General features: G+C 52.9%; 10 protein-coding genes across 10 annotated transcripts; 7 read left to right on the top strand and 3 right to left on the bottom strand.

Annotated features, from left to right (window-relative positions):
- Positions 1 to 56: 56 nt before the first annotated feature.
- Positions 57 to 845, top strand: J4E88_005768 (uncharacterized protein; the record flags this gene model as incomplete). Its single annotated transcript, XM_049399401.1, has 2 exons — positions 57 to 298; positions 350 to 845. 2 exons carry the CDS (start codon positions 57 to 59, stop codon positions 843 to 845), a joined length of 738 nt encoding a protein of 245 aa, XP_049255192.1.
- Positions 846 to 1292: 447 nt separating this feature from the next.
- J4E88_005767 (uncharacterized protein) lies at positions 1293 to 2576 on the top strand (the record flags this gene model as incomplete). The annotated part of the gene is made up of 1 exon (XM_049399400.1): positions 1293 to 2576. The coding sequence occupies one exon, from the start codon at positions 1293 to 1295 to the stop codon at positions 2574 to 2576; it is 1284 nt and encodes a 427-aa protein (XP_049255191.1).
- Positions 2577 to 3502: 926 nt separating this feature from the next.
- On the top strand, positions 3503 to 5434 carry J4E88_005766 (uncharacterized protein; the record flags this gene model as incomplete). The annotated part of the gene is made up of 2 exons (XM_049399399.1): positions 3503 to 4141; positions 4193 to 5434. 2 exons carry the CDS (start codon positions 3503 to 3505, stop codon positions 5432 to 5434), a joined length of 1881 nt encoding a protein of 626 aa, XP_049255190.1.
- A 1359-nt stretch (positions 5435 to 6793) lies between these two features.
- On the top strand, positions 6794 to 7478 carry J4E88_005765 (uncharacterized protein; the record flags this gene model as incomplete). The annotated part of the gene is made up of 2 exons (XM_049399398.1): positions 6794 to 7195; positions 7263 to 7478. 2 exons carry the CDS (start codon positions 6794 to 6796, stop codon positions 7476 to 7478), a joined length of 618 nt encoding a protein of 205 aa, XP_049255189.1.
- A 1068-nt stretch (positions 7479 to 8546) lies between these two features.
- On the top strand, positions 8547 to 10064 carry J4E88_005764 (uncharacterized protein; the record flags this gene model as incomplete). The annotated part of the gene is made up of 1 exon (XM_049399397.1): positions 8547 to 10064. One exon carries the CDS (start codon positions 8547 to 8549, stop codon positions 10062 to 10064), a length of 1518 nt encoding a protein of 505 aa, XP_049255188.1.
- Positions 10065 to 10725: 661 nt separating this feature from the next.
- On the top strand, positions 10726 to 11769 carry J4E88_005763 (uncharacterized protein; the record flags this gene model as incomplete). Its single annotated transcript, XM_049399396.1, has 1 exon — positions 10726 to 11769. One exon carries the CDS (start codon positions 10726 to 10728, stop codon positions 11767 to 11769), a length of 1044 nt encoding a protein of 347 aa, XP_049255187.1.
- A 159-nt stretch (positions 11770 to 11928) lies between these two features.
- On the bottom strand, positions 11929 to 12517 carry J4E88_005762 (uncharacterized protein; the record flags this gene model as incomplete). Its single annotated transcript, XM_049399395.1, has 2 exons — positions 11929 to 12198; positions 12266 to 12517. 2 exons carry the CDS (start codon positions 12515 to 12517, stop codon positions 11929 to 11931), a joined length of 522 nt encoding a protein of 173 aa, XP_049255186.1.
- Positions 12518 to 13198: 681 nt separating this feature from the next.
- On the top strand, positions 13199 to 13921 carry J4E88_005761 (uncharacterized protein; the record flags this gene model as incomplete). Its single annotated transcript, XM_049399394.1, has 2 exons — positions 13199 to 13207; positions 13229 to 13921. The coding sequence occupies 2 exons, from the start codon at positions 13199 to 13201 to the stop codon at positions 13919 to 13921; spliced, it is 702 nt and encodes a 233-aa protein (XP_049255185.1).
- Positions 13922 to 16538: 2617 nt separating this feature from the next.
- J4E88_005760 (uncharacterized protein) lies at positions 16539 to 17776 on the bottom strand (the record flags this gene model as incomplete). Its single annotated transcript, XM_049399393.1, has 3 exons — positions 16539 to 17150; positions 17237 to 17672; positions 17727 to 17776. The coding sequence occupies 3 exons, from the start codon at positions 17774 to 17776 to the stop codon at positions 16539 to 16541; spliced, it is 1098 nt and encodes a 365-aa protein (XP_049255184.1).
- A 469-nt stretch (positions 17777 to 18245) lies between these two features.
- On the bottom strand, positions 18246 to 20699 carry J4E88_005759 (uncharacterized protein; the record flags this gene model as incomplete). Its single annotated transcript, XM_049399392.1, has 2 exons — positions 18246 to 19901; positions 20007 to 20699. The coding sequence occupies 2 exons, from the start codon at positions 20697 to 20699 to the stop codon at positions 18246 to 18248; spliced, it is 2349 nt and encodes a 782-aa protein (XP_049255183.1).
- Positions 20700 to 21335: the final 636 nt, after the last annotated feature.

The following is a 21335-nucleotide window of genomic DNA, read 5'->3' as shown; positions in this document are numbered from 1 at the left end:
GCAGTCCAGACAGCAAATAAATTACCACACTCCTTTCTCGACTACCATCTGTCAATATGAAGTTCAGCGCGCTCCTCATCGCCAGCACGGCATCTCTCGCCCTCGCTGTCCCCACTGCTACCATCCAGAAGCGTGCAGACTACTGCGGCCAATGGGACAGCGCCGTGACCGGTGACTACACCGTCTACAACAACCTCTGGGGCCAAGCCGACGCCACATCCGGTTCCCAATGCACCGGCGTTGATGGTCTCAGTGGCAGGACCCTCAAGTGGCACACTTCATGGTCCTGGACTGGCGGGTATGTCCTCTTCTCTCTCTGACACCAAACTCATACTAACACCTCCTCCAGCCCCGGACACGTTAAGTCTTACGCCAACGTCGTAACAAAGATCACCCAAAAGGCCCTCTCATCCATCAAATCGCTGCCTTCGGTCTGGAAATGGTCCTACGCCGGCGACGACCTCGTCGCAAACGTCTCCTACGACCTCTTCACCTCCTCCAAAGCCGGCGGTGACCCCGAGTACGAAATCATGATCTGGGTCGGTGCTCTCGGAGGCGCTGGTCCCATCTCCGCCACTGGCAGCCCCATTGCTACCGTGACCCTGGCTGGCAACAGCTGGAAGTTGTACAACGGCAAGAACGGCCAGATGAATGTGTTCAGCTTTGTTGCCGAGAAGCAGATTAACAGCTTCAATGGCGATTTGATGGAGTTTGTCAAGGAGGTTACCGGCAAGCATGGTATGCCCAGCAGCCAGATCTTGACAAGTGTTGGAGCTGGCACTGAGCCTTTCTCCGGTAGCAAGGCGAAGCTTACTGTTACTGAGTACAGCTTGAGCATGAGCTAGATGCATCTCGCTCTTGGTTTATTGGGAACCGTGTAGATGCACATCGGCGCCTCTTCTTGTACATACTTACGTCTTACTCTGCACATACTTCTCTCGCGTACTGCACATACAATGATCAAAACATTGCTCTGGCTTCTTGCGTTCTTTTGTGGTATCTACACTTCTTGCTCGACTTGGAGGATGGTATCGCGGGCCGCTCTTCCTCGTCTCGCTTCTGAGAACCGACGTTCCTGCTCCACGTTACACGAGGCAGCCACCGTTAGCATCGTCTAACCTAACCCGGTGCACAATGCGACAGCGTCACTGGAGGCCTAACAGGTAAGCTTCAACAAGCCTTAAGAAGCTCCTCAGCCAAGCTGCAGGTGGATATGAAAGAATCACACCAGCGCTGATTGTTAACCTCGTCCTGCAATACTACTGCGATCTATATTAAAGAGTAACAAAAACATGGCACCAAAAATCGCAATCATTGGCGCAGGCCCCGGCGGTTGCATGCTCGCACGCCTACTACTCACCCAATGTGACTGCAGCACCACTATCTTCGAAGCAGAAGCCTCCATCAATTACCGTTCGCAAGGCGGCACCTTGGACTTGCGCGCCAACACCGGTCTCGCTGCAATAAAACTAGCAGGTCTGTGGGACGAGTTCCAAAAGTATGCTCGCTACGACGGCGAGAGTCTGCTTGTCACCGATAAAAACCTCACGACATGGTTGAGAAGAGGTGGACGCAAGACAGCAGACAGAAAGCTGAGCCCAGGAGACGCACCAGAGATCGATCGTACAGAACTGAGGAGAATGCTCATGGAGAGCTTACCTCATGACGCTGTTCGCTGGGGCTACAAGCTCTCGCGCGTCGAAGAAAGCAGTTCAGGACTGCGTTTGTGTTTCGCGAACGGCGAGGTGCTAGACGGCTTCGACTTGATCGTAGGCTGCGACGGCGCTTTCAGCAAAACACGCAACCTCTTAACATCAGAGAAGCCATACTACGCCGGTCTAGGCGGCTGGACAATGTACATACCCAACGCCTCAACCGCCGCACCAGACCTCTACAATTTCGTCAACAGAGGCAGCGTCTTCGCCTACTCCGACGGAAAATCGCTGTCCATACAACAACTCTCCGACTCCTCCATCTACGTTGCCTACTACGGTCAGCACCCAGAAGATTTTGCCCAAACATGCGGTTTCGACGCCCAGAACGACATCGAAGCAGCGAAAGCAGTACTGAGAAAGGGACTTCACGATTGGGCACCCCAGCTCCTCTCCGCAGTAGAAAAAGCGACAACAGGACTCGTGTGGCGAAACCTCTACCAACTCCCCGGAGGCTTCACCTGGCCACACAGACCCGGCATCACGCTCCTAGGCGACGCAGCACACGTCATGACGCCGTTTGCGGGGATTGGCGTTAATACCGCGTTTCACGACGCCATGGTTCTTACGGAGCAGATTGTTGCGTACAGTTCATCTACCTCCGCCGGCTTAGGTGTTAATGGGGTGGAGGCGCTGGGACGGTATGTAGAGGGGTATGAGAAGGCGTTGTTTAGGCATGCGCATGCTGCGCAGCGGCGTACCGAGGGCGCGAAGAATGCTATGTTGTTTACGCCTGGGGCGCCGAGGACGAGTATTGAGACGTGGGTGCTTTGGCAGGCGGAGGAGCAGGTGCCGGGGTGGGGGAGGGGGGTTGTTGGGGTGGTGATTTATGCGGGGTATTGGGTTTATAAACTGTTTGTGTAGAAGTTGACAGGAACAGCCAGCAATACGAGTCAGAGGTGGATTCCCTTCTTCATCCGTGGTACTGCGATAACCCAGAGGTGAGTATACGCCGTTGGAGCAGGACCGACGGAGGAAAGGCTTGAAGCGCAGCTTGTAATGAACAGCCACACCTTCTGCATTACATACGAATCATACGTGAAATAGTGTCCCGAGTGAGAAGTATCGCAGCTTCGAGTAACTCTTTTCGGGATCGTCAGCACGGGAATGAGAGTTTAGGAGGAAGGCGCGGTCATGTTTCGGAGCATGCGGGCTGCCTGCTCCGAAGCAAAACCTCGCGGAGCTTTCTACTCCGACTTTCGACACCGCTTCCCAGCCATCACTTATCAATACAATACCTCGGTAGACACCATTTTTTATCGTTTCCGATCTACAGATGCACCTGCTTCATTCATCCAAGTCGACCCGTCGAAATGTTGCTGAACCTTTCTCACTCCAGTGCAAGCTACCCGCTTCGGCTCCTAGTGACCAATAGGCGCAGAGCTCCTAGACATGTGCGCGGCGCCGTACTGCATCTCGGCAATAGCCTAGGAGCGCAACAAATCAAGAGAGCTGTATTGCTGCTGATGACGACTAACTACTAGGTTGCATCTTCACTTTCCTACATTGCGATGTTCGCCCCGCTACCGTTAATCCCACCATCCCGTGTCAACGCTACCGACATGGCAGCATGGTCCCTCCACGAGCTGTGATTGAAGGGTTGCGTTCCGTGAACTTCTGTTCCTGCAGGCATGACGCAGTAGAGACGCAGAAACGTCCAGGCGTAGCTTGCCCGGAATCCTGAAGCTTGAAAATGGCTCAATCTTCTCGAAAGCTACAAAAAGGCCCGGAGAGCCGGTAGCTTTGGGCTGGCAAGTTCGATCGGCGTCCTCCAGCAGCCGTTTGTCAATATGAAGCTTCAATACCTTTCGTTGCTGCCATTGGCATCTATCGCCAGCGCTAGCTGGTCGAAGAACATCAACTACCGCTCGCCTTCGGAGCATCACCCTGCCCTGGGTGTCTCAATCCACAAGGTTGTCAAGAGGAACGACCCAGCAAGTACCTATGCCGCCTCCAGCTTGAACTTCACCCATGGTGTCGCTTCAGGCGACCCATACCCCAACAGCGTCATCCTCTGGACCCGCGTCGCTCCTCAAAGCGACAACTCGCAGTCCAATGTCACGGTCACCGGCTACGCACCTCTTTTCGACCACGACAACGAAAAGTACGTCCAAGTTTCCAAGGCGCCAGTATGCGTGGAATACAAGGTCTACGACAACAAGAACTGCTCCACAGTCGTCGACTCGGGAAAGGTGTTCACAAGCTCCGATGTAGACTTTACCGTCAAGGTCGAGGCCAAGAACTTGAAGCCGTACACGAATTACTACTACCAGTTCAATGTGTGCGGTTCGGAGAACAAGAGTCCTCTTGGGCGTACAAAGACCACGCCAAATGCGGACGACGATATCACCGATGTTAGCATCGCTGTGTACAGCTGTGCAAACTACCCATTTGGTTTCTTCAACGCCTACGGAAACACCGTTCGCAAGGTGCGTGCTGAAGACTGGTCATTTTTTCTACTGAGCTAATCTTCGAACCAGGACTCTGTTGATTACGTCGTTCATCTCGGTGACTACATCTACGAATACAAGAATGGAGATTACGGCTGGGGCAACTCGCTTGGCCGCATTCCTCAGCCAGACCGTGAGATCTTCACTCTTTACGACTACCGAAAGAGGCTCGCGACTTACCGTACCGACCTTGATCTCATTGCTAGCCACGAGCAATTCCCTTGGATTCCTGTTTGGGACGATCACGAGGTTGCTGACAACACTTACCGTGACGGCATGTCTGAGCTCAACAACACTGAAGACTCTTTCCTCCGCGACGGTGGTGTCTCAGTCGACCAGCGCAAGATGAACGCCGTTCGCGCCTACTTCGAATGGATGCCAATCCGTCAGGTCGACATGGACGACAACCTGCGCATCTGGCGTTCGTTCTCCATCGGAAAGCTTGTCGATTTGATGATGCTCGATACCCGCCAGTACGATCGTTCCATCACCGATCTCTACTGGAACACGGACTACGTCCACGACATCTCCAACGATGCCGGCCGCTCTCTGATGGGCTCCCGTCAAGAGAACTGGTTCTACCGCAGTCTTTCCGAGTCTTCCGAGCGTGGCACAACATGGCGTATCGTCGGGTCTCAAATCGTCTTCTCGCGCGTCAACCAATCCGCTGCCTATGGAGAAGATAACCCGCTGAACTACGATGCATGGGATGGTTACCAATCGAACAAGAACCGCACGCTCAACCACTTGTACAGCAACAACATCAACAACAACATCTTCCTCGCAGGTGACAGCCACGCATCCTGGGTCAGCGACCTCATCTGGCTCGACGAGAAGGAGTACGACTCCAGCACCGGCGCCGGCAGCATCGGTGTCGAGTTCGCCGGCTCAGCAGTGACATCGCCCTGCCCCTACGGCGCGAACATCACGCTCGCAACCGCCAACAACTACTCTTCCATCATCCAGTCCTCCAACGCTGAGCTCCAGTGGCAGGACCTCTACTACCGCGGCTACTTTGAGCTGCACTTCACCCACGACGAGATGACCGCTAACTTCTTCGGCCTGCCGACTGTTGTTACGCGTAACGGCTGGGAGATTCCCATTGCCAACTTTACGGTCAAGAGTGGAGAGAATAGGCTGCAGAGGCCTGTCGCTGGTGGTATGGTAGAGAGTGGAAGTTTGAAGGGTGGAAAGACGGTGCAGACGAATCTGACTGTTGATACTAATAACGGTACTTGGTTTGTTAGTCAGGCGAACTTGTCGGTTTTGTAGAGTAGCGGATGACTCGGCTCAGTTACCCAGCATCCCAAGCCCGAGCTGAACCTAAAGTACCAAGAAATAGACACATAAACAAACTGCTCGCCGACATGTTTTTTGATTCCTTGGAGGTGATTACTTGAAACCATAAACAACGCTGGCTGGGCGTTTGAACCGTCGTGCTGCTAGAGATCCGAGCCCGGCTTGACAACTCGGTAGTGCGCGGAAAGTGTGGAGGAAGGCGGAGATCAGGCCGCTATCGGGTGGATCTTGGCATTTGTCCACTGGTGATGTCATCCTGTCAGCTGGAAGCACCGGGAGCTTCTTCTTCCTGAACATCACAACTAAAGTCTGACAGTTCACCAGACATACACGGTATTACAACAGATTGCGATGAAGACCAACATTAACTCACCACATCGGACAACTCAGTGATGAGTGGCATCCTTCCAGGGCACCCACGGCGCTGCAGCCAAGCGTACCTAAGAAGTTCACTAAACTTCTCCGCTGCGGACACCAACGTCAAGATCAATCGAGACCCGAAGGTCTATTTCAATTCTCTGGGGAAAACGATAGCGCCTTACGAGTACGTTTGGTCGACATCAAGGCCAACGCGAGCTAGCGCCTTGGGCACGTAGTCCTTTTCAGTCAGCACAGCCACGCGGGTAGGTAGATCATGGCTCAAAAAGGAAGACTTGGTGAAGGAGTAAGCCCGATCAGGAGCTGGGGTAAGACTACGGATCTTACTCTACCCGCACCAAGATAGCTAGGCGATATCTTGGGGGCGATCGTGGGCTTGATGGATGCAAGCTCGCCTTGCAAAAGTATGGGATCTTCCGTTACCAAGACGGTGGACGGCGTCTTCTACGGCACGTTCGAGCGCTGTGCTCATTGGGCGCACATGCTAGGTTTCTAATGGGCTCAACTCTCGTTGGCCAGATTCATGCAGACGGCAGTCTCGCATCGGGGTTCACTCCTTCCGTCTAAGTTCTTGTCAGCAGGATGGAGATACCAAGACCACTACCCATACCGCGGGTCACGCCTTACATCGCATGTACGGGCTCGGCCATGGCGGAAATGATCTCAAATCATACTGTTGACTTGGCAAAACTCACGTTGAAGATTTCACCAAGACACCAGTGTCCATCTCCAAGAGTCTTTACCACCGATCCATGCCTGCAGTGCGTCGTCCACCGATGTCATCGGGCCAGGGCAGAAGGGAAATGAAGTTGAGCTCTGATGGTGAAGTGGAGAGCCGTATGTGTATAAAGGACCGCACAGGATAGCTTCATTTGTTTCTCATCAGCATCTCACATCCTCCTCACTACATCCACATACCACTCTACAGCTTCCGCTACTTACCCAACATCCAACATGCATTTCACCACCCCCGCCCTTCTCGCTCTCATCTCCGCTCCCCTTGCCTTCGCCGCTCCCACTGCCGGCAAGCACGACTACAAGACCGACTGCAAGAAGGATTTGGAGGCCAAATGGAACGCTAAGGACAACGGCTGGAAGAAGAACGAGAAGCTCTTCTACTTCGACGCCGAATACGTCGTCAAGGCCACCCCCGACCAGGTCATCGCCAACACCGGCGCACCAGCTCCCGGTCAGCCCGGCGCCAAGGGCCTCTTCAAATACGGCATCAACATCGCTGAGAACACCATCTGCTACAACATCACCCTGAGCGGTGTCACTGGAGACTACCAGTCCCCTGCGCTCACTGCGACCCACATCCACGAGGCTGTCAAGGGCAAGGCTGGACCACCCAGACTTGTAAGTTTGCCGCCGCTACCAATTGCGTTCTGCATACCAGAGACGATTACTAACACACATCTCACAGGCCTTCCCCAACCCCACCGGCCCCGATGAGCGCCGCACTTCTGTTGGCTGCCTCAAGGGTCCCTTCACTGTTGGCGTTATTAACCCGACTACCCAGAAGGACCAGGCTGATGGCTTCCATGTCAAGCAGATTGTAGCTAACCCCAAGGGCTTCTTCACTGACTCGCACACTGCGCAGTTTGTTGCTGGTGCTGTTAGGGGTCAGCTTGGATACTAAGCGTTCCTCGGGACAGTAATAGTGGGAAGAAGTAGTTGTTGAGGATAATACCTAATAATTTGGTAGTTTCTAATGTTTAAGAAATGAACGCATTTTCTTTACAAAGTTTTCATGACGTGACTTTTCCGTGGTGGTTTCCGTGCTGGAGGTTCGCAAAGGGTCTTGATGCAACTTTGGTAGTTGTGTACCATGGTTAACATGTCACGAACCCTGGATAATTCGTAGGCAGCAGCGCAATTAAGAGAGACTGAAAAGATGTGCAAAGTCACATTCTGTAACAGATCTTTTCGTCGTCTATCGCTCATACGTACAAAAGGCTACAGCTGAAGTGTTTCCCACTCTTTACCTTCTCGTTCACCAACGTTTTCAGTGAGTACTTCACCTCTGGTCTTAGGCATTACTGACTCATAAGAATCCGCTCAACGTTTCAACACCAAAAAAATGCAACCTTGGGACATGCCTATTCTGTTGATCCTGGCTATGCGCAATCAGCGCCGGAGAATAGAAGAGCAACTGAAGTTGATCGAAGAGATCAATGAGATTAAAGAGCAAACTCGAGAGATTAAAGAGCAAACTCGAAAGTTTAAAGAGCAAACGCGAGAGATTGAAGAGCAAACTCGCGCTCTGACTTGATTCAACGAAGATGTCTTACGACGTCTCGATGTGCAAGAGATCCGATACGGCATAAAGAAGCGTTGAAGATGGGTTCGGTCGCGTACGGCTCGTGGCTACACTCTCCTCTCTTGGAATGATTTCGGAACATCTACGGTGGTGAAGTAATCACTCCTCCGCATTGATGAAACTCAACTCAACCCAGACTGTACATAGAAACCATACTCCTCTCAACTTGATCTGGTTACCTGTCTGTCATTCGGCTCTTGCCTGATGTCCAAAAGCCCACGCTCGTATCTCGTGGTGAAGGTGAACAAGGTGTGCAAACGCACTTTCCCTTCTGGGCCATGCCCTTGTGTTTGCTACCACTAGCGCGTCTCGTCTCTCACCACTTACTACTACCGAGCGACTTCCAACACCAGTCTCTGCATCGTCTCTTCTGCGCATATGACTGCCATGGCGCTCTCAAGCCCCGCCTCAGATACCGCGGTGTCAGCGACCTCAACACCCGACGCCGACCTCTCCAGCGCACTCGGTATGCTCGCGATGCAAGACCCCTCGATTCCGACATCGGGCAAATGCCACATCGATAGATGCGCCGTCGAGACTCTGATACAAGTGGCTGAAAGCCTGGACTACAAGGGTCTATGTTCCTTGTCACGCGCCTCGAAGCGCTACACAGAGGCTGCGCAGGATGTCCTCTACCGCGTTGTCGACCTTCGTCCAGGCGGCGAAGATTGGGAAAATTGGGAAGATTCAGACAACGAGTCCACATTCGACCAACCCACCAAGTCTGCTCTCGCCGTGTTTCTCTGGACTATCAAACAAAAGCCTCACTTGGCGCCCAAAGTCCAGGATCTATGGTTCCTGCCGCGCTCGACACTTGTCGAGTATCCACAGCTCATGTATTCCGGTGTGTCACCTGTCGCTCTGATGAGTAAGCCCAGAAGCTATGTGGTTGAAGTCAACGAGAAGAAGCTCGCTTGCGACCTCCTGGCTCGTCTCACCGAGTTGCGTTCTTTGACCATTACCGCTCTGGATGAATTCCTCTGCAGAACCGAGTTCGACGATCCTGATAACTATGTTCTTCCGTATCTGAAGGTTGGAATCAACAAGACCGTCTTCGGAAGGCTCTCGATTCCCTTGAACAAGCTCGTAGCTCTACCCTGCTTCTCGAAGCTTACATCTATCCACCTCTCTCATGGTTATCTGGACTGGCAGGTTGTTACACTACCTACGCTTCATACCCTATGCATAGGAATTCGGGCGAAGTTACCGATGCCGTCAGTCAACGCCGAAGCCCCCAATATTACATCTCTCACACTCGAAGCTGAAGCCGGAGGTCAAGACAGCAGGTTCCTGGGAGCGACAACGTTCCTCAGATGTCTCCCGAATGTACATACATTGACTTTGGGTTCTTATCTGCGGGAAGTGGGTCACCCCAGATTTCCTCGGAGTGATGAAGACCGTTTCCGCTGCTCGACCTTTGGCAATACGGGCTCATTTAGCAAACGGGTCGTGCAGGCATTGCTTTTTTACGGATTCTCCGTCGAGAACTTGATATTCAAATACGCAGAGCCTGTACATTTCGGCGACGATTCAACTGTTTGCCTGGACGTCAGGACCTCCGGACCATTACAGCGGATCCAGATTGCAGAATGTGCTTTGGTGGATAGTCACAACTTCCAGCGACTCGAAGGGTCCAGTCCGTCTCACCAGCTACCTCGTCGCATTCGAAGTCTAGTCATCACCCATCCTAGGTCTCCAGGGCCAGATGACGGGGATCACAAGTCCAAGCTTACGAGCTGGCTAGGAGAGCTGACGAAGACCGACTTTCTAGACCTGGAACGAGTTGAGGTTGTGTGTTCAGTTGGATATGGAGATGATATTGGGTTCAAGCAGCGTCTTGAGCAGTCTGCAGAAGTTCGCTACCTCAAGACTATCGGTGTGGCAGTGGTGGTAAGGAAGGAGTGATCGACAGTAGGGTGCGTGCCGGCGTTCAGTCGCCAATCGAGCGTCGGACATAGCCATCTTTGAGATGGCACTAAGAGACACCTAAGAAGTACTCGCTGGAAGTCTTGTCGAACGACTTGCCTCGTGTTAGGTAGCATACACCTTCCTCCAAGGTGCATTGAGCCAGGCATTAACAGAATATCGAGATTCTACGTACACAAAGTCCATCGTGCGCGTCTTCGAATAAGTGCCTCTCTTGTTCTGGTCGTTAATGTGTGCGACCTATGATCGAACACGTGCGTCAGGTACGGAGATGATGGATGTCTGACGCTGTGCCGCCTGACGATAGTGTCAACGTGGCGATGTCGTTGTTAGCAGCTGCGGCGCAAGGCGACCCGTTTCAGGTTGCCTCATCAAGTCGTATCCGCAAGGCATCAGTATTGATTATCTTACTCAGCTGCGTCTCTCCCCCTCGCGCATTCCTCCACAACCTCCCTTGTTTGCACCTCCACCCATCATCTCATTTCGACTCATCGCGCAGTCTTGCATCACGCGTGTGCGCACGATCCCTTTGTGTGAGGGAAGCTGGACAGCGCCCCCTGGCACCATCGTGTTCCTCGCATCGCACGTATTCCGCTAGCGTGCTAGGCACGCTCAATTACACGGCACCCCACATTTTACCATGAGCATCGTCATGGCATCCGCATCGATAAAGACGAGCGAGCTGTCGCGCTGGCAGCCATGGCTTTCAGAATACAGTATTGCTGGCGTTGAGCTAAAGGGCTGGATAACCCTCCTCGCGTTGTTACTTCCCCTACTATGCGTCGTCGCTTTCAGAAAGTACCGCAAGATGCAATACCAGAACAAGAAGCCGTTCCGATTCTTGGACCTACCACAAGAGCTGCGGGATATGGTGTACGAGCATTTCCTTGACGACCCCATCTATCCGCCACCGGCGCGCAACGAGATCCAGCGCTCAACGCTGAACTGGATGCGACCCGCGCGCTGGACATCGACATCGACATCTTCGCCCGTGCGACACGAGAGTAAATGGATATTCCTAGCGAACAAGCAAGTGTACTCAGAATACATGGACATGATCTGCAAGCGCAAGACCTTCCACTTCAGCGTCACGCCCCAGACATACAAGCCCGCCACCAGCACCCCTCCATCTGCATTCCCCCCGCCATCAACACAAGACAACCGAGTATGGAACATTTCCCCCGACCTGCTCTCCAAAGTGCAAAACTGCTCTCTCAAGCTCGTCACAACATCCTCTATGCTCGGCGTCACAGACCCGCGCTCCATGACATCCTCATCCTGGACGCTCGGCCGCCGCATGCGCGAGCAACTCAAACACATGTCCAACGTCAAGACCTTTACTCTCGACGCTAAAGCCCTCGGTGATCCCCTCTGGAACCCGCTTTGGATCTGGTACCATGCTTCCCAATCGCTCAAGATGCTCGGCACGGAGTACTCTGACACCGTGCCGCGCGGGCCGCAGCTCACTGGCATAACATTCAGTTTGGATACGTGGAGCCCGGGCGAGAACTACCTGAAGAGAGATGAGGCGAGTGGGGGGCAGTGGGTGTGGTATTGCATGAAGAATCATCTTATTGGGACGGATATGGGTGCGGACATGACGGTGAGGGAGTTTTGCGCAAAGTTGTATCAGGAGTGCAGTATCTGTAGAGTGGATGAGGAGGGGGATACGACTGTGATTTGATGTTGCACTGGGCTGGCCCTGGCGGTATTTGTGCGATGACTTCTTCATTGTATTGGTAGCTCCGGCGTCTGTTTGTAGCTTCTTTCGTGCGTACCGCATGCGCATGATTGTATTCCTAGCACTATTCTTATATCATTCCAGAGAAGCTGTTTTCAGCCTTTACTTCTTCTGCTCCTCCATCATCTCCTTTGCAGGCAGTGTCGCATACCGCGCCATGACCTCGATGTTCTTCTCCTTCATCATCTTCTCATCCGTCTTACTTATCTCAGCCAGCGTCTTGAAGTAATCGATGTAGAACGCGGGGGTATACGTGTTGAAGAACTTGGATTCCTCGTTTGTGGGGTTCGAGAAGGTATGGGGTGCACGGATGGGTACAGTAACGTAGTCGCCGACGTAGGCATCTTGTATGGCGCCGTCGGGTGCGTGGAACTGTGAGGAGAGTTAGCTATCTGATCTGGTAAAGCAGGATGAGATGAATGGGAAGGTAGATACGTACCCGAACCATTCCCTTGGTAACAAGGAACGTCTCGTCGTGCATCTCATGCCAGTGTGCTGGTGGTCCAGGTGTGTTGGGAGGCAGTGTGAACTCTGCAGAGCCTATGCGGTTGTCTGTTCGCGATCCATCTTCCATGACTCTGCAAGTGATTTGACCTAGTTTGAGTATCTCGCCTTGTTTCGCAGAAACGAAGTTTATGGGGCGGCGTGGCATCTTCATGCTTGCCATTGCTTGTCTGGCTTCGTCGTCCATGGTGAGCTCGAAAGTGGGACTCTGGAGTGGTGAGGTAGGATTGAATGTCTTTTTCGCTGCTTCTTCAGGCAAAGGTGGGCTTAGATACGCCGAGAGACTCTAAGTTAGTCATATAAATATGTGTGATGGATGAAGAGGCTCAAATGTAAGCGCTGGACTTCACTACTGCGGAGAGCCGGCGGATGGCACAAGGGCATGTGTGCCCTACAGGTTGATCGGAGGTCCGCGCCAATGGACGACTGCGGAAAAACATCATTTGACTACAGGTAGACAGCAAGTATCCACAAGGCAGTTTCATACGTAAAGTTTGTGAGATGATGCGTTGTCTGAACTTCGATGGGATGCTGCCACCGCGGGGATTGAATGATGCCCCGCCAGCCGCGCCTAACTCAGGGTTAGCGCGGGGCCTTTCCCTTTTCGGTGGGCCTGATCCTTCCCCACCTTTGTCCGCCCTGTACGCCCTTCCACTTACCTGCAGCGTACCTGCATGGCTGCCTGTCACTGAATGTCGTTGTTACGCGTCTGATCGCTGCCTAGGAAGCAGCATATTCATCAAGACTAACCTTTCCACACCTGAAGTCTACTAAACACCAGCCAGCCCAACTCAACCCCCAGCATCTCTGAACAACCACAACTCCCTTCAAAATGTCGCAAGAGATCCCACAGAAGATGCCGATGAAGATGTGGAACGTCCTTGAGAACAACCCAGAGGTCATGAACCACCTGGCTCAAGACCTCGGTCTGGACACGACAGCGCTCTCTTTCTACGACATCTACTCACTCACTGACTCCGACATGCTGAGCTTCATCCCGCGACCAGCGGTAGCACTACTTGTCATTATACCTCTGACACCAACCTGGGACGAAGCGCGAACTACCGAAGACAAGGACAAGGCCGAGTACGAGGGTAAAGGCGACGCCGAACCCGTCATATGGTTCAAGCAGACCATAGGAAACGCTTGCGGAAGCATAGGCCTTGTGCACTGTTTGCTCAACAGCGACGCTGCAGACCACATCCAGCCCTCTTCAACACTAGCCCAGATCCGCGAAGATGCGCTACCAAAGTCCATCTGGGAGCGCGCGAGAGTGCTCGAAGACTCCGACGCGTTCGAGAAGGCCCACGCAGATGCCGTGAAACTGGGGGATTCTACCCCACCTGCAGAGATCGAGGAGGCGCACACTGGTCAGCATTTCGTGGCGTTTGTCAAGGCGAAAGATGGGCACCTGTGGGAACTTGAAGGCGGGCGCATGGGTCCGCTTGATCGGGGTGTGTTGGAGGAGGACGAGGATGTGCTTAGTCCGGCTGCGGTGGAGAAGGGGATTGGACGTTTGATGAGGATTGAGTCTGAGAAAGGGGGAGACCTGAGGTTCTCTGCGATTGCCCTGGCTCAGGCGATGGAGTGAAGGTGTCGCGTCTGGTCCATCTGGTACGCCAATCGTCCTCCGCATGTGGGTTTTTGCTTCACGCCACTGCAACACATCTCACAACCAAGGCATTCATGCTCTTTCAATCACACGTCCTACATTCACATGTTCGTTATGCAAAGATATGTCTTGCATCGTGTGTTCTCCTTCCCCATCTACTGAAAGTTATCGCATACTCATTCTTCGTACCCCGCCTCCCTCATAAACGGACTCTTCCCACGTATGCTCTTCCCAAACCTCAACAGAATCAAAGGAATGAAACTCAACGCCAACGCGATAAACCCCAAAAGACTACTCGCCCAATTAAATCCCAACGTACGATACATACTCTGCGTCGCAAGCGGCAAGAAAGCCGCCATAAAGTTCTCCAGAAACGCAATGCCGGCGATAGCACTCGCAGCGTACTTCGCGTACGCATCAACCACATACGTCGTTACTCCCGCTGTACTGCAGAACATACCAAAGCCCACGAAAGCGAGCGATATACTGGGTACAATCCACGGTAGGGAGGAATAGGACGTCCATGCGAAGTAGAACAATCCGCCGCTCAGACCGATGAACGAAGCTGGGATGCTGAGATAGAGTCGCGCTTCTGGGATCGGCTGCCCTGGAGTTTCGTTGTTGCGTCGCGCGGATGCGAAATAGATGCGGTCTTGAACTAGAGATGCGATGAGACCGATGAGCTCCCCGATTACGACGGCGGACTGTACGAGACCTGTGCCGAAGAAAGACCAGCCATACAGCTCTGAGAAGACTTGTACGATGGATTGTGTGAACATGAAAGCTGTGCCGATGCAGAAGGCGCTCCATAACCCAAAGGAAAGGACTACACCTTCGGTACACAGCATACGTGTTGGTCGAACGAGCGTCTCCTTGAGAATTTCGCCAAAACTTGTGTGCTCTCTCTCAGCCTGGGCATACACCTCTTTCCCAGTCTTGGCACGAATATGACGTGCACGCTGGGCGAGAATGACATCTGGTCGCACCTCAGGGAGAAGGAAGAACAGTACCGGCATGAGAGCGCTGTAGAAGATGATCTGACTCAGGAAGATCCTACGTCCAGATTAGCCCGAGTCCCGCGCAAGCAACTAAAGCACGACTTACCATCGCCAAGTCGTATACTGTACAACCAAACTACCAAAAACAGGCCCCATATTAAGCCCCGCAAGCAACGCGAAGATATAAAGCGACGTCCCGAAACTCTTCGCCCTCCCATCCCTCCAGATATCGCTTACAATCCCCGACGTGATATTCGCAAGTACGCCGGAGCAGGACCCCGTAATGATTCTCGTTACAATCAACGTCGTGAAGTTCTTGGCCAAGGCTTGCGGGATGATGAAGATGATCAGTACCGCGTAGATGGCCATATAACTCCACCGCACACCAAAGTTCTCCATTAAGGGCAGTCCTAGTAGTGGTGCTGCGGCGCCTCCTAGGTTCCAGCTTAACACCGGCCAGTACGAGTGCGGAAATGCTTCATCGCTGACGTTGAAGCTGGTGTTGATTTGCTCGGCGGCGGATGTGAGCATTGTGCCTGAGACTTGGACGACGAAGGTCATGGTGCAGGCTAGAAGGGTAGTCTGCCATTTCTTCGACGGGGAGAAGTTGAAGGGGTTGGATGGGTCTGTTGGTGAGATCCAGGTGATGAATGTAGGATCGGACTTCGAGGTGGGCGGTGGTGTATCTACTCCTGATATATCCTGGTTCGGTCGATGATCCCGTTTTTCTTCAGTCGTCTGCGAGCTTAGACTTGTCGAAGACGGTGTTGGAGAAGCCATGATGGTGTAGAGGCCACGGCTAAGACGGACCTAGCGTTGCCGGGTCTGGCTTATACGTCGGGGTTGTTGGAGGCGAGGGTGCGACTAAGCAGCAGTCACCCAATGCTTACACACACCTTCACACCCCTTCCCAGTCCAATCACAGGTAATATGCTGTTGTAGCTCGAGTGCGACTCATGTAACCAGACGCGTAGATGCAGCTATCCGCAGCGGCACGCGCCTTTTGCCGTAAAACTACCCTTTGTTGGTTTCACAATGACCCCAGAGCTCAGAAGCCGAAAGACGTTCTTAGAACACAAGCTTTCACAAGCACCAAGCCCAAGAAACCGATGTTACCTGGAGCTTAGTAGTTGAGTGGAGTATGCGAGACCAACAACAAGCTCGCCCCAATTTGCTCGGCGGTCACCATGGCAGGTTCAAACAAAAACCTGACTCTCGCTGACATCACGGTTCATAACATGCCTGACTAAGTTCACTGGATCGCTCGTGCGGCCTTGTTAACTATAACGTAACGAAAAGTGGAAGCGAGGCAAGCGCTGGCTTGGCGGGCCGTCGGTCTGGCATTGTGGGGCGGGGGCATCTAAGATCGAGGAATCCTGGGGATGGGGATTCGTGCGCATGGTGAGTGAGGCTCTTTGGAGGGTTGCGAAGGTTTTGGCGATGGAGGATGGTGATGATAGAGAGGATGTGATGTAGGCGTTGAGCCGGGATGTAGCCGAAGATTTTGACGCTAAACTCTATTTGTTTATCCCGACTTTATCAACTTCTTATTCCGGTCTTCTTACACATACCTATAGATGTACCTCCGATCTGGCCGCTTACACATAGTCCTCCCTCGTTCCCTTCTCCGCACTCCGATAAATCGCCTCAATCATCTTATGCCTCACAACAGCCTCCTCCCAAGTCGTAACACTACCCTTGCCCTCTCCAGCCCATGCATCCCAAGCCCTACCCACATTGAACGAAGGGTCTGCAGCGTTCTCGACCTCCACCTCTTTCAATCCCTCTTGGCCCAGGGCGATTTTGACTGTAGGCTGGAACATCTGCACATGTCCGTTCGGTCCTTCCAGCACAAGCGTACCCTCGGATCCGATGATCTCCCAGTAAAAGTCCCGTCCAGTGCGTGAAAAACCTGGCGCATAGGTTACGTCGACGTTTCCGCCGCCGTTGATGAGTTCTGCGGTGATGGAGACGAAGTCGTGAGAGGTTTTCGCCTCCTTTTTCCCGAGGGGCTTGTAGTTTTCGTCTACCACTTCGAGCTCGGGGTATCTGTTCGACAGCACAGCGGAAATGGAGCGTAGTTCGCTGGAAAAGACGTAGCATAGAGCGTCTACGGCGTGGCCGAAAGGGATCGTGAGGATGTTTGCGCCGTTCTCAACGGGGTGCATGTACATGTAAGAGGGCATAGTTGTGCCGCCGAAGATCATGCCCTGTTGGTTCCGCGTTAGCAAGCTTGTTCATCCTATAGAACATGTGATTCCCATTCAGTATCAGAAAGATAGACATGAGAACTCACATGACCGAACATTGTCGTCCCCAAGATCTTGCCCAGCTTCCCCGACTCAACAATCTCCTTCGCTTTCAAAATCGATGGGTTCTGGCGTGCTTGCAAGCCCACCATCGTCCTGACACCCTTCTCTTTAGCCAACGCCGTCAATCTTTCTGCTTCTTTCTCGTTGCGAGCTAATGGCCATTCGCAGAAAACGTCTTTTCCCGCTTCCAGAGCCGGACGGATGAGATCATAGTGTTGGGGCACGTTGACGCTAACAGCAATGATGTCTACGTTGGGATCTTGGGCGACTGAGCTGGGAGAGTCGTGCGTGGATACAGAGTCTAGAGAGTACTGTTTGGCGGAAGCCTGGGCTGAAGCGAGAGAGCTATTCTGAAGGGCGGTGAGCGCATAGTGCGGAGTGCGTTGGAGGTAGGGAAGATGGGACTTCGATGCCCAGGATCTGGTGTTATGTCAACTGCCGATGCTCATGAGTGCAGGAACAATGCGAACGTACCCTTTAGCAGACAGGCCAATGAGGCCGATGCGCTTTTGTGAGGTGGCCATGATAGGTTAGTACGGTACGCGACTTTGAAGGATTGTCAGTACAGTAAGCGGTGAGCAATCAGATGCTTACTCAAAATAGCGAATGCGTACCAGTTTCATATATCAAACAGCGGAATAACTTTGCATTCCGCTCTTTCCGCAACCATGCATCCAAAGCGAGTACGGCCGATTGGTGTCGCGTCATTGTCGCGTGGCATGCATGACGCCATTCGCAGCTCCCCCGCTTTTCGTCCGGACGCGCTTGACATCCAATATCTCAGTTTGTCTACCATCTCGCAAAATGCATGTCCGTGAATCAGGCATCACGCAGAGAACGACATTGAATGTTTTCGTCATGATTCCTACTAACACAGTATATCTCAATGTACAACTTAGGCATGTAGTTCAGGCGTCAGTCAGGTACAACTCAGAAGCAGCGACTCGCCTCGTATCTGTGAACCGTATATCCAACCATCTCCATGAGGCCCTCCTATGATGCCTGATCCATTTCCTCATCTTCGTCTTCACCGTAACTGTCCTCATCATCGCCGTCATTACCATCCTCATCCGACCTCTCAGGGTAACATCCATACAGTTGTGCGTGATCATAGTCATCGTCCGCAATACGTGCATGCTCATGTCCCCGGGTATAAGCCTCGTTCACGAAATAAGGGCGCGAAGTCGCCAAGGCAAGAGAAGGCTCAGAGCCCACAGCCAGACGACTTAAAGCTGCCGCACTGTTCGGGACAAAAGGTTCAGACGATGGAGATAGCGCACTTGAAGCCGACGTCCCAAAACCATACGGATTCTCCGTAGCTTGGAAGTCCCCGGTATTGCCAAACGTGCCCGCCACCTCTTGTCCCGTAAACGGCATCCCAGTCTCATTCTGCACCAACTTCTTCGTACTCCATCCGTTGGCCTGAGATAGATCTGCATAGTACTTCTCGTTCTGGCACTGCTCACAGAAGTACGTTCCGTGTCTAGCTTTCAACTTTCCGATCCTATCGAGGCAGTCCTTGTGGTACCAGCGCACTCTGCAGTCCTTGTTCATACACTGTGTGATCTGGACCTCGTTAGTGCGAGCGGGTTTGCGGCAGGAGCAGATTAAGTCGGTTTTGGCGGGAAGATGCTGGAGGTGGGTTTCGAAGGCTTCTTTCGTGACGCCAAATGGCGCGGTATAATCAGCGGCTGGGTCGCGTTTGCGGTACATGGGCGCCTTCGGTGAGTGTTTCTTGCCTGCAGGTTTTGACGGAGGGCTTGGCGTTTTCTTGTTTGACGATGCTTTGCCTTTGTTCTTCGCAGGCGTATACTCGCCGCCCGGTCCATATGGGTCACATTCCTGTTCTGATATGTCGGATGGTACATCGCTCAAGTCCGTATCGTCGCCATCGACGTCTTTAGTCTTAACCGCGCGTTGAGGTGTCGAGGGGCCCTCGGGATTTATCACCGTGAAGAAGTTGCGGATGTCGGTGCCCTTCGCTTTGGCCATACCCTCTCGCCTTATACGGTGATTGGTGAAGAATCCGCGGACAGCGTTAGTATCGATATCGCGACCGAACCTGCGACTACCACTGCCGAAATCCGGGATACTGTCTGGTAGCAGTGTCTTGCTGCCGAGCTTTTCGTAATCTTCGTGTTGTACAGACTCCGGATCTCGATGGACGTAGATACGCGTCTTTGAGATGAGCTTCTTTGGGGTATCAGGAGTCGGCGGCGGAGTGTTGTAACAGAAGGTCAAGGATGGGAGTTGGGAGTAGACACGGTTGAGACTAGTTGAATCCAGCGGGGTTGTGAAAGAGCGTGGAGAGCACTGTGGAGAAAGCGGTTCACCAGCGCTCCTTGTGTCCCCAAAGAAGAGGACATTGTACGCAGTTGTCCATGGGTCCTCGCGATCCTTGAGCAGAGGGAAGATTCCAAGACTGTGGTAGGACGTGTAGTCAACGGGCTCTGTATGGGGAGTTTCGTCTGGGGCGCCATCGAGGTATAGCGAGCCAGTAGTTGAACAGGCCAGCCCTTCAACGCTCCAATCGTCCCTCAAGTCGCCGCCCTCCCTCAGATCGTACAAATCTTCCTTCGATGTAGGACGCCGAATAGGCCGGATTAGGGAGTGGAAGTGTCCAGCTCCTTGAGGTTGATCGAAGAGCCCCTTTATAGACAAAATCAGTAAATGCTTTCATGCATGCGACAAGGTTGTCATGATGTTGGGTTATCGGCCGTAACATACATATATAGGATGTTCGACGAGACGCACCTCCGCATGCCTGTCAACAAGCTCTCCGATGCAGCCCAGACAGTAGGTGGGCAGCTGCTGACCTCGAGACACCAGCTTTCTAACCACCTGTGTCCACAATGGATCCTTCATCCTTGGTCCGCTGCGGCGAAATGGAATGATCCTACCGGCAGCTACGATGATATCTGAGGCCGGCTCAACAGTTCCCCAGTCAAGCAGCGGCTCGAGTGTGACGACGCGAGAGTGTTGAGCTTGTCCAGTGGCCTTTCTCTCTGTATCCGGACAGGAGGGGTTGCCGCAGGTTTCCTTGGAATTGTCATTGAAGATGAAGACGACGTCGCACATTGTTTGATATCGCGTTCCGGATCCTCTTCCTTCGAGGAGCTGTATGACAAGCTCTGCATGCTCAGCGAGAACCTGATCACGGCTCCAGCGATAGGTTTGGGCAGCGCTCATGAACCTCAAAGACTGATGGCCTGGCTTTGTAACGCGAGAGGATTTCTTCCAGAGCATCGTTTGCAGCTTGAGATATTGCTCGTCGCCATCGTCTAGCGTGGGCGTTGTTATGCCCCGATCCTGAAGGAATTGAACGAATGCTTCGCTGGCTTCCTTGCCGATTTTAGGAAAAAGGTAATGAACGCTCCAAAGGTCATCTTGATTAGTGTAGAAACCTTCGAAGGACGAGTCGCTAGAGCGCTCGCTCGACGAAGCCATGTCGCGCAGTAGGGTCTATGCTGTTAGCATAGGCTGAACTTATCCACAAGATGGGAGCATCGGTCACGACTGTCGCGTGTCTGGACGGGGAAGGAGGCGCGTGCGGGAGGTCGCTCTCATGCGAAGAGTCTCATACGAAGGGGACGGTTGCAGTGCCACGGGCCGACAGACTCCGCCTGTCGCACAACGAGCGGTGACAGGAGACGCTCGTACCAGTTTTGAAGACTTTTTCGACCTTTTGGCATGCTCTGAGTGGGCGCACAGTATGAAAAGAACGGTAGCGAAATGACATCCATTGGAACGCATGTGGAGTGGAGCACGTCAAACGAAACGCGAAAGAACCGCGCGCGGTGAAAACACACGTCTTGAAGTGAAAGTGAAAAGTGAAAAGAGAGAAACACATGTACGAAAACCACGCACCGCACTTAGCCAACCCGCATACCTTTGGGATTTATGCATTGATACAACCATACGCTCACATGGTATGGTCCAGGGACATGGCTGAGCTGTGAGCATATTGGTAGAAACGCAAGAGCCTTTGCTGTTGATATGGCCAGGTGTTAGACGTGCTTGCAACTCTCACTGGATTTTGGACGTCAATGTTGATGATGGAGGTACCTCACGAGGGCATATGTC

Source organism: Alternaria novae-zelandiae (genome assembly GCF_023758075.1).
Source record: "Alternaria novae-zelandiae strain BMP 2774 chromosome Unknown scaffold_10, whole genome shotgun sequence".
In the NCBI taxonomy this organism is placed as follows: domain Eukaryota; kingdom Fungi; phylum Ascomycota; class Dothideomycetes; order Pleosporales; family Pleosporaceae; genus Alternaria; species Alternaria novae-zelandiae.
Note: the sequence above shows the minus strand (reverse complement) of the source record. Positions and strands in the feature narration are given on the sequence as shown.